The 17,378-nt window shown below is 35.4% G+C and overlaps 1 protein-coding gene across 6 annotated transcripts in view; it reads left to right on the plus strand.

Annotated features, from left to right (window-relative positions):
- The window catches only part of REV1 (REV1 DNA directed polymerase), a 96,401-nt gene that overhangs the window by 39,146 nt on the left and 39,877 nt on the right, over window positions 1-17,378 (plus strand). For all 6 annotated transcript variants that reach the window (XM_041756203.1, XM_041756204.1, XM_041756205.1 and 3 more), the window contains 2 exons: window positions 12,339-12,507; window positions 16,185-16,337. In XM_041756203.1, the coding sequence (XP_041612137.1) occupies window positions 12,339-12,507; window positions 16,185-16,337 (322 nt within the window). The remainder of the gene's footprint in view (window positions 1-12,338; window positions 12,508-16,184; window positions 16,338-17,378) is intronic.

Consider the following 17,378-nt stretch of genomic DNA (forward strand, 5'->3'; position numbering starts at 1 on the left):
TTTTATCCTTGTTAATGCTATTAACTTTTAGCCGACCTGCTACAGCAAATTATCTGACTTACATTTTATTCCCCCACCCCCACCCCACAGTAGTGTTCCTTAAGATAATGATGAAAAAGAACAATGAGAAGAGAAGAACTAGCTCTGACATCTCAAAAACTATTATAGAAGGCTGTAAGCATTTAAAACTTTGTGTAACTGGTATAAGAACAGGCAGATAGGGATCCCTGGGTGGCGCAGCAGTTTGGCGCCTGCCTTTGGCCCAGGGCGCGATCCTGGAGACCCGGGATCAAATCCCACGTCGGGCTCCCTGCATGAAGCCTGCTTCTCCCTCTGCCTGTGTCTCTGCCTCTCTCTCTCTCTCTCTGTGACTATCATAAATTAAAAAAAAAAAAAGAACAGGCAGATAAGTTGTTTAGAGTTGCTCAGACATGTATTTTGTAGGGGCTTCTGGGTGGCTAAGTTGATTAAGTGTCCAACTCTTGATTTCAGCTCAGGTTATGATTTCAGGGTTGTAAGCTCAGGCCCCACATTGGGCTCCACACTGGGCATGGAGCCTACTTAAAAAGAAGAAAAAGGAATTATATGTTATGTAAATTAGATATCATCTTTATACATATATATGTATGATTTATTGTAAGTTACATGCATTGTGTTTATTAAACCGAACAGCCTAGTCCTTCAGCACTATTTAAAATATTCTAAGTTAGAAAGATTCACAGATGAGTGGAGGAGAGGGTCGGATTATTCAGTATAATTTGTTGCAACAAATCGGATGACTGCGAATAAGCTTATACATCAAAGTAATAGGACATAAAACACTAACATCCCAATAGATTAAAGGCAGGTTTCAAAAACAGTTTATTTCAGGAAATAGACCTGGGTCACAAATACGGAAATATATTCACCTTTACTGTTAGATAAATGTATAATGAAGCAGAGTAAGTTTCTGCAAAGTTTTATTTAATTAAAAAAATTATTACATGAATATATGCAGTGCAGGTATGGATGAAAGAAAATAACTGCTCCATTCATTGCTGGAGCAAGAGTGTGAGTTGGTAGACTTGTTTTGGAAACTGACATAATGAAACATGTAAAGGGACTTTAATATGCTTATAACCTTTGGCTTAGTAATTCTTAAAATAAGAGTCTCTTCTAAGCCCATGATCCTGATTGGCCTCCCAGTATAGGTTTATAGAAAAGATGATCTTATCACCTTGTTTTTATTTGAAAGAAAAGCTCTGCTTGAAAGCAAAAAGCATTGTATACGAATAGAAATTTAGTTATAAATTATACTATCTATAAGATGACTTCATTAAAAAACTGGATAATTTGTAATAATACAGAATAATTTTTGGTAAGTGAAAAGGGTAGGATATAAAATGAGAAGTAGGGGATAATCAAACTGTTAGAAAAGCAGAGGAAAAAAAATTTTTTTTTTTTTTTTTTTTTTTTTTTAATTTATGATAGTCACAGAGAGAGAGAGAGAGGCAGAGACACAGGCAGAGGGAGAAGCAGGCTCCATGCACCGGGAGCCCGATGTGGGATTCGATCCCGGGTCTCCAGGATCGCGCCCTGGGCCAAAGGCAGGTGCCAAACCGCTGCGACACCCAGGGATCCCCGGAAAAAATTTTAGAAGCAAATCATCACAGTGGTAACTTTCTTTGGGCATAGAACTATGAGTGGTATATTTTCTTCTTTTTTCTAGATTTTTTATTCTAGGCATGATTTTATTAGACTAGAGAATAATCTTTAATTCTGAACTTTAATGTTATTTATTTTGGGAAACATGAAATTACTATAGTGCCTTTGCTTTTTTTTTTTTTTTTTTGGTTTTTAGGCTGAACATTTAGGTATAGGAATATGTTACTTATAAGATAGTTTGTAGAAACAAAAAACAAATGATTTATGTAAATATTTCCAAATATACTATATGGTGGATTGTATTTTTGTTCACTGAAATCTGCTTCCCCTCTCTAGGGGAGGATTTTACTTCCCTACTTGTTGAAGTCAGGTTTGGTCATGTTCACAAAATGTGAGAAGAAATGGTATATATCAGGTTGGGGATAAAGCTTTAAAAATTAGTTTGTGCTTCATTATATCCTCTTTTTCTTTTGCCACAATGACTGACAGCATTCTAAATAGAGGTTGCTCCATCAGTCTGGATCTCAGGGTAAAGATGACCTGGAGCCACAGCTCCATGGACATAATGGGGATAGACATGTTTGATGAGTGAAAAATAAACCTTTGTTTTAAGTCACTGTGATTTTTGAGGTCGTGTATTATGCAACATAATCTACCCTCTCCTCTCTAAGCAGTATCTAAAATAGTGGATAGGAGAAATATCTAGAACGAATATTATATTTTAGGTTTTAGGTTTCGTAAAGTAGTCATCTTTGGCTTTTTTAATTTTAATTTTTAAAGATTTTTTTACTAATTTTAGAGAGCGAGCACCCACACAAGCAGGGGGAGGGGCAGAGGAGAGGGAGAGAATCTCGAGCAGACTCCCTGCTGAGCACAAAGCCCAACACTGGCTTGATCTCACCACCCTGGGATTATGACTGGAGCTGAAATCAAGAGTTGGCTGCTTAACCAGCTGAGCCACCCAGATGCTCCTCTGGCTAGATTTTAGATCAGGGGTTGGCAAACTTTTTCTGTAAAGGGCCAGAGCTTTGTGGGCCATGCAACTCTCTTTTGGAACTACTCAGCTCTGCTGTTGTAGCCCGAGAGCCATAGACAATATGTAAATGAATGAGAGTGGCTGTGTTCCAAAAAAACACTTATTTACAAAAACAGGTGCGCCCAAGGGCCTTAATTTGCTGACCTTTTTTTTTAGACCACAGACTCAGAATCTTGGGATTAGAGGGAAATTTAAATCTTCAAATTAGTCCTTGTCTATGTGAGAATTCCTCTTCAATCTTGCTTAGTTACTGACAGGCCACCACCACTCAGCCTCTTGCAGTGACTCCAGTGTGATGGTATACTGTCCTGGGAGGCAAGCAAGTTCATTTTCCAGTAGGTCTGATTGTTTTAGTGAGCTAAAATGTGGATCCCTGTAGCTTCCATCCAAAATGTGGATCCTGTAGTTCTTTCTCTAGGACTCTAGAGCATAAATTCAAACCCTATCATGTCCTCTCAGTGTGCTCTTCATACTAATTCACCCTACAGCTCTCAAACTCGATTATTCCTAGTTCTTTAAAAGTGTGCTTTCAACCCTGTGGCCACACTTCTCTCCAGTTCCTTAACAGCTTTTCTCATCATCTTTTCCTCAGCTTTCCTGGAATGTCAAAATCCTATTTAGTTTCCAGGTTCAGCTCAATCAAATGTTTATCGGCTCTCTGTTCCCACAGAACTTTTTTTCTGATAGAATATCTTGTGTTTAAAAAAGCATTTGTGGAATCCTTACTAAATTTTAAGTGAGATGCTTGAAAATATGGATACTGAGGATACACTCATGATTACGTAAGGTTTCTGCCTCCTTAAGTTATAAGTAATACCATAAGTGCTATTGGATGCCTGATTAAAGCTGCTGGTTGTTTTGAATTATTAAGTTCCAAAATACCTGAAAGGTTTTGCAGTCTTAAAATTATATGTATTTAAAAAAAAAAAAAATTATATGTATTTTTAAGTACACCAAGAACAGATAAATGAAACATATATGTTATTTACTTGGGATGTTTTTTACCTTTTGTTGTTAGGTTAAGTAGTTTTTACATAGGCTTTGGGATAGAACTTCTTTTAAATAGTTGAAAATGCTAATAGTTCTAATGTGTGTGACTCCGGATTTTCTCACTTCTATGCTAAAAGGCAAAATGGTAATAGTTTATGTTACAAATTGAACTTTCAAAATAAAGTTTTATATAATATTACTTTGTTTGGTATTGGGGGATTTTTTGGTAACGGTTCATTTGAAATAGGGTTCTGCTATTTATAAAAAATTGAAAATCACTAATTTAAATGTCTCCATCTTCTTAATTAAGGCAAAGCAGTTTCTTAATTTGTTTCCTTTGGTGTTTTATACATGACTGAAACATCACTTAATGCTTATTAGCCAGTATGACTTGATTTTGAGATCTATAGAGGACTCCCCCTGATTGAGTTTTACTGTACTTCTCTAATGAAGTTGGTCAGGGCCTAGCATATATTGCATCATAAATAGAATCAAATGTGTTCTAGGCATGTAGTTTGACCCAAGTGAGGTAGAGCAGAACCATCCCACTCGTGGTCTGCCCTCTGTATGTTTGCATTGTTTGAGTTCATTATTTTGAGGGAGAGGAGGAGGTAAAGCTAATTAAAAAAAGGCAGAGACTTAACTTGGTTTAGTCATGTGAGACATCTTTGTCCTGTGTTGTGTATCAGTTCTCCTACATACTAAATGGTGCTGTTGTTTTAAAATAAAATGTGGAACCTCAGTTTTCACTGTCAAATTTTTCTCATTGAGATATTTTTTGGCCAAGATTACTTTGTCTCTTAAGTTAACTGTCTACTTTGTCACTCAGAAGTGTCACCACCTGTGTTCTTAGTCACGTCCTGAGTTGAGATACTGTGCAGTATAAAGCTGAGAACTCATTAATCTTCCTGTAGGTAAACACTGCCTCTACAATCACTACTCTTGGTACTGTTCGCTGAGTTCCCAACATTGTCCTTAGGAGATACATTGTTATATGTTTGCAAAGCTTTCTTTCTAAGATATTTGTAAAATTATTAAATTGTACAGTCCTATTCCTGAGAAATACAGTTTAGGTGAAGAAGTCTCTTGTTGATCAGTTACTCTTTGATGGATCTTGTGTTTTGTCAAGAAAGGACATATAAATGCACATAGAAAAGAAAGGAGTGTATGTTCAAGCTATAAGTTTTATTTTTTATTTTATTTTTTTAAGCTATACGTTTTAGAACCTGTTTTTAGATTTATTAAAACTTGAAAATATTATTTGAATTTTGTATGCTTTATAAAAGAGCCTCCTTCAAGATGTTGAATTTTGGCTTTAAAGTATGTAATAGGAAACCTTCATGGTTTTGCTTTGGTTGAAGTATTTCTAGTTTTTGTGTACCAGTTCTCCAAATAAAATGGCAAAGCTTTAAAAAGTTTGGAAAAGTTGAGGGTTCTTGGGTGGCTCAGTCAGTTCAGAGTCCAACTCTTGGTTTCAGCACAGGTCATGATCTCAGAGTCCTGAGATTGCACTCCACATCAGGCTTTGCGCTCAGCAGACAGTCAGCTTGAGGATTCGCTCTTCTTCTGCTCCCTTCACCCCCAGTAAATAAATCTTTTTAAAAAAGTATCGGAAAGTTGATTGCATGTGCACTGACTCTAGGATTAATATGGAAATTTTTAATCTGCAGGTGGCTCCCATTATCTTCATTAATCTTTCTCTGCAACTTTTCTGAGGTTTAGAATATATATTGAGAGGCAGTAAGTTGGAAAAGGAGCATGGGAACAGAAATCAAGGCTTGGATTTTAATTTAATTCTAGATTTTTTTCACTTATTAGCTAATCCTGTCTCTTAGAGCAGTGAGATTTTCACAAGCATCTTTAAAGTGTTAGTAGTAATAATAATGTTCTCCCAAGCTCTTACAATTACTGATTTTGCAGAATTGAAAATTAAATGTGAATAAAATGACAGACATAATAAAATTCAAGTTAATATTATAATATGAATGGTGGTGTTTTGCTGAAACTAAATTCCTGTTTACAATATAGATGTGGTACTAACTGGTACGTAGCATATTCCTTTGTGTTTAGCATGGCTGTCAAAATGTGGTTTGCTTTTTTAAAAAATGTTTCGAATTATGGCATATTATACATAACAAAGCTTACCACTTTATTCTTAAAGTGTATAGTTTGGTAGTGTTAAGTATAGCCACCTTATTATACAACTGATCCCTAGAGCTTCTTTATGTTACAGAACTGAAACCTTATACACATTAAATGACCCTCCATTCCCCCCCTCCACCCGCAACCACCATTCTACTTTTCTGTTGGCTGTGAATTTGACTATTTGAGATACCTCAAAGAAGTAGAATCATTCAGTATTTTTTTTTTTTTGTCACTATTTTATTTAGTGTAATAAGAGGTTCAAGGTTCAGGTTGTAGCATGTATTAGAACCTTCCTTTTTAAGGCTGAATTATATATCATTGTGTGTATGTACTATATTAGTATGTAACATTTAAAGCTGTCCATGACAACAGCACTAGTACCTTCATAACAAAACCTGGGCATTAACATCTTGTGGCAGTGCTTTAGTTAGGAAATGATTATCCAAATAATCCTCCCCAGATGTATGTTTTCTGGTAAGAATAGTATTGAAATGAAATTAATAATCTCACACAGGACTTGTGATGCCAAGACTTAACTGTCAGTTTCCAGTGTTGGAATCACTGGTGGTGAGGAGTGAGATAAGGTATGTCAAGGACCTGACTAGAATAGGCCCTAAATTCATGTTGATTTTCTTTCCTCAGTTTTTTACCTGCTTTGGTTTATAAACCAGCTAATGACACTTTATTCTGCTCTGCATAGAGGTGGATGTTTTTAATAAATTTGACATATATATTGGTGCTACTAGAATGGACATGGGTCTACTGACCATGGGAAAGGAAAAAAAATGACATTTTCAAGTTTTATTATCATGTTTAAAAATTTACCCTTGTTATTTTGTTTAGTAAAAATGTATTAAGAGCACTTACTCTATAAAGAGGATATGCCAAGTATTAATGCATCTCTTAAAAAACATATTTTGTTAAATATAATGGCTTAGGGAAACTGACATCTAATCTTAAATTTCTGTATCGGATATTTAGGATTATTGCTAGTAAAAATAGCTGTCAGATTGTTTTGTCATAGAGGAAATTTTCTGAGAATATTGATTCTGTATCATGTTTCAAACCACTGCTGTGTTTCCTCAGTAGGAAAGCTGTAGATGAAAAGAGTAGACTAGTTTCACTTTTTTTTTCAAATGTCTTGGATCTTCTGTGCCTGTATTTTAATGGACAGTTTGGGAGTTGATATAGACGTTGTAGGATATATGAGTAAATGAAAGCACTGACAGTATTGCTTGTTGAGAGATTAGAAGTGAAGACTCCTTAAATTTTTGCCTTCTGTTTACAGATTTTGTTAGCATATGATAGGATCAGGTATAGAACTTCAGTTACAGAGGATAAACTCAGTTGAGCAGGGAATCTGGTAAAATACACATAAAAGATAGTTTATTTTAACCAGGTCATCAAAGCACTATTACCGACTTTTTGATGGATAGTCAAGTTGGTTGTATAATACTTTTTTTTTTCTGTGTTGGTATTTAATGTGATGGAAGCTGTTGGTAATTGAATATGAAGCAGTGATAGAAAACTTATCTGGAAGCCAAACAGATTCATAATAGTTTAGGTCTGAAAGGAACCTTGGGAATCATTTGCTCTAGTCATCCCATTTGACCTCTGTCACACTAAAGCATAAAGATAGTAGATACTTGTTAATTTTGACAGAGCTAGACTGAACTCAGGACTTTTGGTCTCCAGTTCACTGTGTTTCCCTTATACTACATATTTTATCTTGTAAAGACAGTATTTGCTTTTAAGTACTTTGTATTACTCGACCTTAAACTTACTGAATTTTATACCTGTCATGTGTGTACAAGACATTGGTGTTTATTAGATAATCAAGATATGTGAATTATTGACCTACCTTTTCCAGTGTCTTGCTAACATATATATGTATTTTTTAACTCATTTACATTTTTCTTCTTTAGTTCCTTCATCCATAAAATTGAGTGACCTGGTTTGCTTTTCTCTCACAAACTTGTAAAATAGTCTTCAAGTTTTGTTTGCTGGACATAATGGTTTTAGTACATAGATAGAATTATATAATAAATAGCTTTGTAAAGAATCTTAAGGATCATCTAGTTTAGCCTCTCGTTTTGTAAAGAGGAAACTGAGGCTAAATGGGATGGGTCAGTTGCCTAAGATATTACAACTTTTCAGCTGGAAACCATGCCTTTTTCTTTTTTTCTTTTTTTTTTCTTTTTTTAAGATTTTATTTATTCATAAGACACAGAGAGAGGCAGAGACCTAGGCAGAGAGAGAAGCAGCCTTCCTGTGGGGAACCTGATGCAGGACTTGATCCCAGACCCTGGGATCAGCCCTGAGCTGAAGGCAGATGCTCAACCACTGAAGCCACCCAAGTGTCCCAAAACCATGCTTTTCTATCCCGGTTAGCAACATGTTAAGGCTGATCAAGAGTTTTTGGAGACAGAAACCTGGACCTGAATTGTAGCTATCCCACTAGCTGTATGTGACTTTGGAAAGTTACCTTATTCTCTTTGATCTTTTAGTTTTTCTAATAATTAATCTACCTAAAGTTGATGTTATTTATAAGAAACCTTAAGTGCATTGATGAATAATAATTTACTTGTTGAAAAATTCAGTAAATCTCCAGAGAAATAATTTGATTGGCACATGTACCTTTAAAAAAATCTTTTGTTAGAACTGCTGCTTTTTTCTTTTTGTTTGTTTTTGTTTTTTCTTCTGGTAAAGTTGTTTTTGGGAGCCGCTGAGCCTCTGAGACACTCTTACTTAAAGGATCTTCCCCAAGATGTCATTGGTAACCTATGGTGATGATTTTTGTTGGTGATTAAGTTACTTTTTAAATATTCTAATGTATTTTAAAATAATATGTTCAGTGAGGATGTATAATGAGGGTTGAGAGATAATTTATTTACTGTTTGGTCTAGTTGGTTTAAGTTTATTTATACCAATATGGAAAATGAAATGGTTATTAAATCTCTACAGGCTCTTTTAGTTCTGACATTCTCTAGAGGGTAACACCAGTTGTAAAGATTTGGGGGATAAAATGTCTCTGAATAGGTTTTTGTTTTGTTGGATTTTTCATTTTCTTCTTTTGTTCTTGCTAATACATTAAGGACTTTCTTGAAGGAAAAGGTACTCGAGGGTGGGCAACAAGATGATTTTTAAAGGTGGGATTATGAATTGAAAAATGTAATGATTTATAGGTAGAGAAAAGCCTCAGACATGGAGTTTTTTCCTTCTTTCTGCTTTTGGGGTAAGAGATGGTAACATAATAATGCTGGTAATAGGTGACACATAATTCTTACTTTGAGCATGGCACTTTTCTTAGCAATTTATAATTTTAGCTCTTAATCCCATAACAGCCCTCTGAGGCACTATTATTATCAGTTTACATATGAGAAAAGTGAGGCCCTGGAAAGTTAAGTAACTTGCTTGAGGTCCACAATTTATTAAGGGATTGAGCTAGGATTTGTGCCCACTCGATCTTGCTCTGGACCCTGTGCTATATGGCCTAATATGTTGAGTTACTGAGTAAATGTTTTGAAAATAGACATGGTAATACGACTCATACTCCACTTTTACTAGAGGGGTGAAAACCCCAGGCAGGAGGCTTTGATGCATGGGAGATACCAGTAAATTCGGTAAATGTGTACTGAACACCTGCTTTGTGGCAGACATAATGGAAGTGAATAAAACAGACAAGGTTCCTGCCCTCAAGGAGCATGTGCTCAAGGGGGAAATCTAACAACAAATAGGGTAATTTCAAATTGTTACTGGTAGTATGAAGAAAATTACCTGGTGTAGTAGATTGGAGGGATGGGGTTACACAAAGCTTAGTGTCATAGAGGTTTCATGGGGTTGGATACTGTGTCTCCCAAACATTTTTTTCTCTACTTAGCCCACATCTGCTGAATTTAAGGAGCGTGTTAAACACAAAAATGAACTTATTGCGCAAATCTTCAGAGCTGTTGTTTATATTCTTTTGAACTTGTAATGTGGAAGTATGTTCTGTTGCTTGAAGAAATAGAGCCAGAGAGAAATACTGTTTTAAAAATATCAAAAAGCTATAAAAGTGAGGGCAGCCAGCAGCTACCATGCACGCCAGGCTTGGGGCTGGTGGAGTGGTTCCTGGCTGCTGTCCTTGGCGCATTAAATGGCAGTTCTGTGTTTGAAAAGTTAGGGCTACCATGTGTCAGCATCTGTGTTGTCTTCTACCATTTTTTGTATAGGGCTGGATCCTCAAGTCATACAATGCTTTAAAGGAGTTCTGCTGTCATTAAAATTTATAATAACAACAATTTTTACATTGAGTACTTTCTATGTGCCAGGCTTATTTATTTGTAAAGAGGAGAAAGCTTTAAGGAGTTAAATCCTTTTTCAAAGTAATACATCCAAAGAATGTTAAAGCCAAGATTAAATCCAGGTTGGTCTGACACCAGATTTCATGTAATCTTGCCTTTTAACTAGATTGGTTTTATGGTCCACTTCACACTGAAGAATATGTACGAGTTTGCAAAGTGAACTTCAAGGAGCCTCCTTAATTTCATCCAAGTAGGCCAGTAAATTGTCCAGGTTTCCCAGTTCCAAATTTCTGCAGTAATTCGATTTCAGAGAGCAAGTAGTAGAGGGGACAGTGCTTTTACAAGTATGCGTAAACAAAGTTAATGTTTTCTGTCAGCCTGTTTCCTATTTAAATCATTGAATACAATTAGAATTGGTTGAGGAAAGTTGTGGATTAACTTGTAAATACTTTTTTTTGCATTTCCTTGCTTTTTATTGGATTTGGCGTCTGTTCATATTATGTTCTATCTAGCCTTTGAATTGGTACTTAATACTATTGTGTCAGCCAAATTTTGTAATCTTTAGGGTAAGAAAATAAGTAAACTATAGACTTTCGTTTCGAATGGCTAGCTGTTTAATTTCCACTGTTTTACATTAAATCATTGTGATGCTCAAGTTTTTGTGATTCCCTAACTCCTGGAAACCTTATGAATTCTGAGTTAATTTTATTTAAAAGTTGTTTTCATTTCCCTTTTTAGTCCACTGTTGAGTTTGGTAAACACTAGCCGCATGTGTTAATAAGCACTTGAAATGTGGCTGGTCTAAATTGACAAATGTTGTAAATGTAAAATACACGCTGTAGTATAAACAGAAATGTGAAATATCCCAGGTTTTTGTGTTGCTTACATGTTGAAGATGTTGAAGTGATGATTTGGGATCTGTGAGATTAAAAATATTATTAAAATTAATTTTACCTTTTATTCTGTTTTGTGAGTTTACTAGAAAATTTTAAATTACAGTGACTTGTATTTATGGTTCACATTATATTTGTATTGAGCAGTGCCAGTGCAATCAGTAACATCAAATGAATTGTATACTATAAGAATTTACCAAGACTTGACCAACCTGTCAACATTGTCTAAATGTTCTAAATATATCTTGTTAGTTTTTTTCTGATTCTAAAAACTAAAACTCCCCTAGTTACATAGTTACTATAATAAAAGTGTTTATTTAAATGTATTGCTTAGACTTAAGATAAATCTGTTGGTTGGATAACAAAGCATCCTCCTGTGATGCCCCCCCCCCCCCCCCCCCCCCCGGGATATAGCTGTTTTGAGGAAGGTGTAATTTAGAGCTTTCATTAGAATAATTAGGTTGGAAGAAACAAACTATTGAAAATAATTAGTTTAATGTGATGTTAGTAATACTGGTCATAACTTCAGTGAGTCAGACTTTTTATGCAAAAGCATAAACCATACTGATTGTTGTTTAACATATTTTTCTATAGTTTTATTAAAAAATAATTTCAGAGATGGGGGCAGGGAAAAATAATTTGGTTTTTTTTTGGGGGGGGGGGCGGAGGAATAATTTGAAACAAAACCGAAAAAGATGTTTCTTTTTCTGTGATTTTTTTTTTTTTTAATTGGTGAACTTTATTTTTTGGCTTTGGTGCAAGTTCATATTGAGAAACTGAGTAAGATTATCTTCTTATATTTTCTTAAATAAAAATAAAAATTATTAAGCTTCATAAGAGTAGCCTTTTAGTAGCCCTACAGTAAGTCTGTTTATAGTAAGTTATGAGTGGTTTATCTATCTACTATTGTATTATTCTGAAGGAGGTGTAGGATTAATTGGAATCTCTGTAAAGTGATTTATAAATGATTTTATGGTAATTAATTTTTTAGAACATAAGATACCAATGTCAAGGTCATGTAGCTAAATATGGTCAGAAGTTTTAAAACATCTGCTCTGTTATTAATATTTGTTTCATTACTTGAGGTCCCTGTCTGCTCTGGGCATCTCTTAGCAGTAGGTTTTTTTTGTTGGTAGAGTGTCTCTACCAGGCAAGAGGATGTGCTAAAGCAACATAGCCTTATTTATCACTTTGTGATTTACCTCCCAATTTTGTTTACTGGCAACACAGCCCAGGAGGAAGTGGATCAGTGATAGATTCTTTAAGTTGGGCTTTATAAGGGGTTATTCAGTTAGGGCTTAACTTATATATAAAACTCTTAACATTATTTTAATATTAATCTTACAGATCCTTCTGCTGAGGAATTGAGAAAGCTAATGATGTTGCATGGAGGCCAATACCATGTGTATTATTCCAGATCCAAAACAACACACATTATTGCCACAAATCTTCCCAATGCCAAAATTAAAGAATTAAAGGGGGAAAAAGTAATTCGGCCAGAATGGATTGTGGAAAGGTAAGTTTAATTTTTTAATTAAATTTTAATAAGTTTTTAAAATTGGAATTCTTTTTATTTATATTATAAACACCTCACTTACATTGCCTCTTAAGGTTGAAAAATAATGTCTTAAACTGTTGTACTCTTTAACCTCACATTGATAATTTAGGTAACCTAATATGTTAGTGTTCTTGCATCCTCAGCTACCAGGAGTTAGGGGCAATGACTCAGGTAAGCAGCAGGAAGCAGTGATGGGAAGGGGTTGGCTAAACATGATGTTCGTTCAGAAAATGTTTATACATCTCTGATGGGCTCTGTACTTGGGAAATATCAGTGAAGTAAATAAAGATCCTTTCCCTACCTCTTGGAGTTTATGTACTACTGAATAAAACATAAAGTAATATTCTTAGTATATAAGTAAATTATATGTTAAGAGTTAATACATGCTAAGGGAAAAAAAGAAGAGCCAGGGTATTGGACCTGGTGTACTAGAAGAGAAGGGACAGAGAGGAAGAGCAATTTGCAGTATTATTAATATCTGTTTTTCAGTTACATTATTGTTCTTTGTTGTTGGTTTAGAACTGATGTCATAAATCAGAGGTGATTCATACTAACTCCCTAAATTTAATTTGTCATCTGATGAGCCATAACTTAAGTGATTTATATTTTAAGTGATACATAATACATAAAAGTAATTGCTAGATTTATGAAAGTTCAAAGTAAAGATATTAAAATTCTCATTTGTAAAAGAAGGCTTAATATTGATATGCTGTGATTAGGTGAGAACTGTTAATTTGTACAAACTATCCAGCACAGTGCCTGGCACATTGTTAGATACATAATATATAAGAAGTTCCTTTCTAACTTTATTTTTATTCTTAACATTATTAAGTATTAGAAAATTAATTCCAAAATGACAAAACTGCATTTTTAAAAAGTGCATTTGGCTTTCAGAAAACCAAATGTATCTTATAGATTAAGGGTTTTTTTAAACTTTGGGGGATTAAGTTGACAGTTTATCCCTGGAACATCTTACTGATTTTCCTTTTCCTGTTTTCTTGTGATTTGTCCTTTCATTACGTAGGACCAATGAATATGACTTCTAGCTATGTGTCTCCTTAAAAAGGGAAGTGTGCAGTTTTCAGTATAAGAAGTTAGTATCATTCCAGAGTTAGGCTGTGTATTGTCATGTACAGACAATCCTATCATCATGTTAGGGCTAACATTGGATCTGAAAATATTAATCTGACTTTGGAGGGAATGGTGGAGATTCAAAGATAGTAGGAAAGTGGACTGAAAAGGGTGCTTGGTGGGTAGAACTTGATTTACTTAGAAAATGTAGTTTTCATTATAGCTGTTTTTGTTTTGTTTTGTTTTTCGTTTTAATACTTGCTTTTCCTTCTTGCCCTGAATGCAATTAGAGAATACAATTGAAAAAGCAACTTAAGGTAGTTATAAGTTTTAAAGTTTACCTGAATGGATTTTATTTCAGATTGAAGTCAGGCTTAATTATTTATTTTTAAATAACTGACGTGATTTTGGACATCCTGATTATATGGCCTGTTTGCTTCATTTTATATATGAGAAGGCAAAGCTACTAAGGCTGACTTGCCCAGAAACATCAGGATTCAGAATCCAGATTTTCCTGACTCCTGTTTGGGTCTGCTCTTTGCCATTTAATTAAGCTTACTATAGATGAATTGGCCTATGTGGAAATGGATCAGCCTGGGCATACATCTTAATATATAAAACAAATGCGTAATGTCTACACATCTTAGCATGGAGTCCTTTTGGGAAACCACAGTACTGTTTTCTTTCATACTCTAATCCCAGTCTTGTTCATCTTAGTAGTGTTTTGATGAGATTTTATTATACTTAAAATTTTAAGGACGCCTGGGTGGGTCAGCAGTTTAGCGCCTGCCTTTGGCCCAGGGCGAGGTCCTGGAGTCCGAGGATTGAGTCCCACATCGGGCTCCCTGCATGGAGCCTGCTTCTCCCTCTGCCTATGTCTCTGCCTCTCTCTGTGTGTCTCTCATGAATAAATAAAATCTAAAAAAAAAAAAACCAAAATTAAACATTATTTTAGTTATTTAATGGATGATACATGACATTCTTTTCTTTAATTGTTTTTCCTGTTTTTAGTTAGAGCAGTTTAAAAAGCAGCTATACCACTTTTGAGTGTGTAGGGTGATAGCTTTGCTTTGATTAGAATTCCCTGATGTCTGTCTGTGTATCATTAGACCAGAGTTAATGTGGGGGGAAGTCCTTTAAGGGAGAAGCCTGTGTGCATTAGGTTTAGGTATGAGATTATTTTACTAAAAACTTTGCCTTGCGTATCTCACACTTATATATGGTATATTGTAAGTCAGGGATTTTAAAATTTTTGTCATATATAATTTCTTCAGATAATTCAATGACATTTGAACGATAGAATAGTTAATGAGGAGCTGCTGTGATTCACACCACTGCCTCATCAAGCCTGGCAATGCCATGGAGCACAGTTTAAAAACACTGTCCTCAGTTATTAAAGGCTGATTTTATTTTTGTTGTTTGTTTTGTGTTGAGTGTTTTGTAGCAGGGGACCCTGCCTCCTCTGGTTAGGTTTCCACACGGGTCTATTGGCAGCGTGAGTTGATGATTGTTGCAGTTCCATGGCCGGCTCATCGGGATCTCCTGGTGGGGGTGCCTGGTTCCCAATCAGATCTGCCCTTTCTTTTTAAGCTCCCAAACTATAATATGTTAGTACGTTTGTTAGGTACTTATGATACTACAAAGAGCTCATACTTCATATGGGCTAAAATGTTGTTTCTAATTACATTTACTACTAATATCACTGCTTATTCAGCTCACTTAAGTAAAAGTTGTGATTTCATCTCGTTTTTTTTTTTTCATTTCTCTTGTGTTTTTTATATCTTGCCTCAATTTATTCTTCATAGAAAATGTGTTTGATTCTAGTTTCTAGTATAGATTTGGCTTTTATTTTTAAATTGGTGTTATTTACATTTCTCTCTCACAGTACTATAGAGTTCTTCTAAAACTATTTTTACTCGACTAGCTAGCCAACAGACACATTTCAGACTTTCCCCCAGGTTACTTGTAGGTAATACTGTATTAGAAAGTGTATTCTCTGTCTTCAGGTTCTCAAGAATGAATAGTTTACTCTCAGTATCTGTAGTAAACAAACATTCCATACTCTGTAGGAGAAAGGGCAAGAAGTTGTATACATTTTTTCATACTTGTTTATTTCCTTCCCTGAGCTCATAGTGTAGAAATTGGAAATCCTCATCCATTTTAGTTATTCTGGAAATACTTAGTATGTAAGATGAGCTTTGAGAAAGTCTTGATAATTCTATGTGAATTGTTTGGGAACTGTGGTAAATATTAAAAGCATGATGGTTAAAATATTGACTAGTCATAAGACTCCATGCATACAGTTTTGTCATCCTACTCTGCAGTTACTTATTTTCCCCTCAGATTTTTGGTCACTAACTTTTAGAAGTTCACATGTATGTTTCTGCACGAGTAGAATGTCTTATTCTTAGAGCCACAAACACGGAGGGAGATGAACTAAACTAGGAAAATAGGTGGCTCGTTTTTGGTGAAAAGCTCCTATTATTCAGAACAAAAATTATTTTCATGAAGCTTATTTTCCCAAAGTATTGAACTCTTAAATTAGTGTTACTTTTTTGTTTCAGCATCAAGGCTGGACGACTGCTGTCCTGCATTCCCTATCAGCTGTACAGCAAGCAGTCCAACATGCAGAAAGGTCTCAACTTTAATCCTGCATGCAAAGCTGAGGAACCTGTGCCAGGTCCAAGCAGTGTAGCCAAACAGCTCAACAACAGGGTGTAAGTTTGTCTACATTGGAGAGTGTTGCAAAGCTGGGTTTTAGCAGTGGGTATAGCCCCTCCTTTGCTGAGATAGAAACAAACACAAAAACCTGGCCATTCATGTGTATTAAACATGTTTAAAATATGTGTGTAGGTATCTTGTCAAAAAATTATTTTTACTGTGAAAGTTTCATAAACAAAATGTAAATAAGAAAGCTTTTCCAGGGATCCTTGGGTGGCTCAGTGGTTTAGTGCTGCCTTCAGCCCAGGGCATGATCCTGGAGACCTGGGATCGAGTCCCACATCAGGCTCCCTGCATGGAGTCTGCTTCTCCCTCTGCCTGTGTCTCTGCTTCTCTCTCTCCCTGTATCTCTCATGAATAAATAAATAAAATCTTAAAAAAAAAAAAAAGAAAGAACGAAAGAAAGCTTTTCCAGGGGCACCTGGGTGGTTCAGTGGTTGATCATCTGCCTTTGGCTCAGGGTGTGATCCCGGGGTCTCGGGATTGAGTCCTGCATCAGGTTCCCCACAGGAAGGCTGCTTCTCCCTCTGCCTGTGTCTCTGCCTCTCCCTTTATGTGTCTCATGAATAAATAAATAAGATCTTTTAAAAAAAAAAAAAGGAAAAAAAAAAAGAAAGCTTTTCCAGTTGTTTTAGATTCCCATGTAAACTAATGAATCTTGGGATGCCTGGGTGGCTCAGCAGTTGAGCGTCTGCCTTCTGCTCAGGTCGTGATTATGGGCCTGGGGATCAAGTCTCACATTGGGCTCCTTGCCAGGAGCCCGCTTCTCCCCCTGCATGTGTGTCTGCTTCTCTCTCTGTGTCTCTCTTATTTATTTATGAATAAATAAAATAGTTTTTTAAAAAATAAACTAATGAATCTGAAGTTATTAGAAGTAAAATTTCCCATGGATTTTCCTGAAAGTAATTATTTCCACGGAAGTAATTTGCTGTGGAATGTTGCTTTCTCAAAAAACTGAACTAACTATGCCGGGTGTACTTTTGTTGTGTGGTCTATACATATGGAAAATGTTAACATTTCTAGGTGGTTTTTGAAAA

Source organism: Vulpes lagopus, chromosome 5 (assembly GCF_018345385.1).
Source record: "Vulpes lagopus strain Blue_001 chromosome 5, ASM1834538v1, whole genome shotgun sequence".
Taxonomy (NCBI): Eukaryota; Metazoa; Chordata; class Mammalia; order Carnivora; family Canidae; genus Vulpes; species Vulpes lagopus.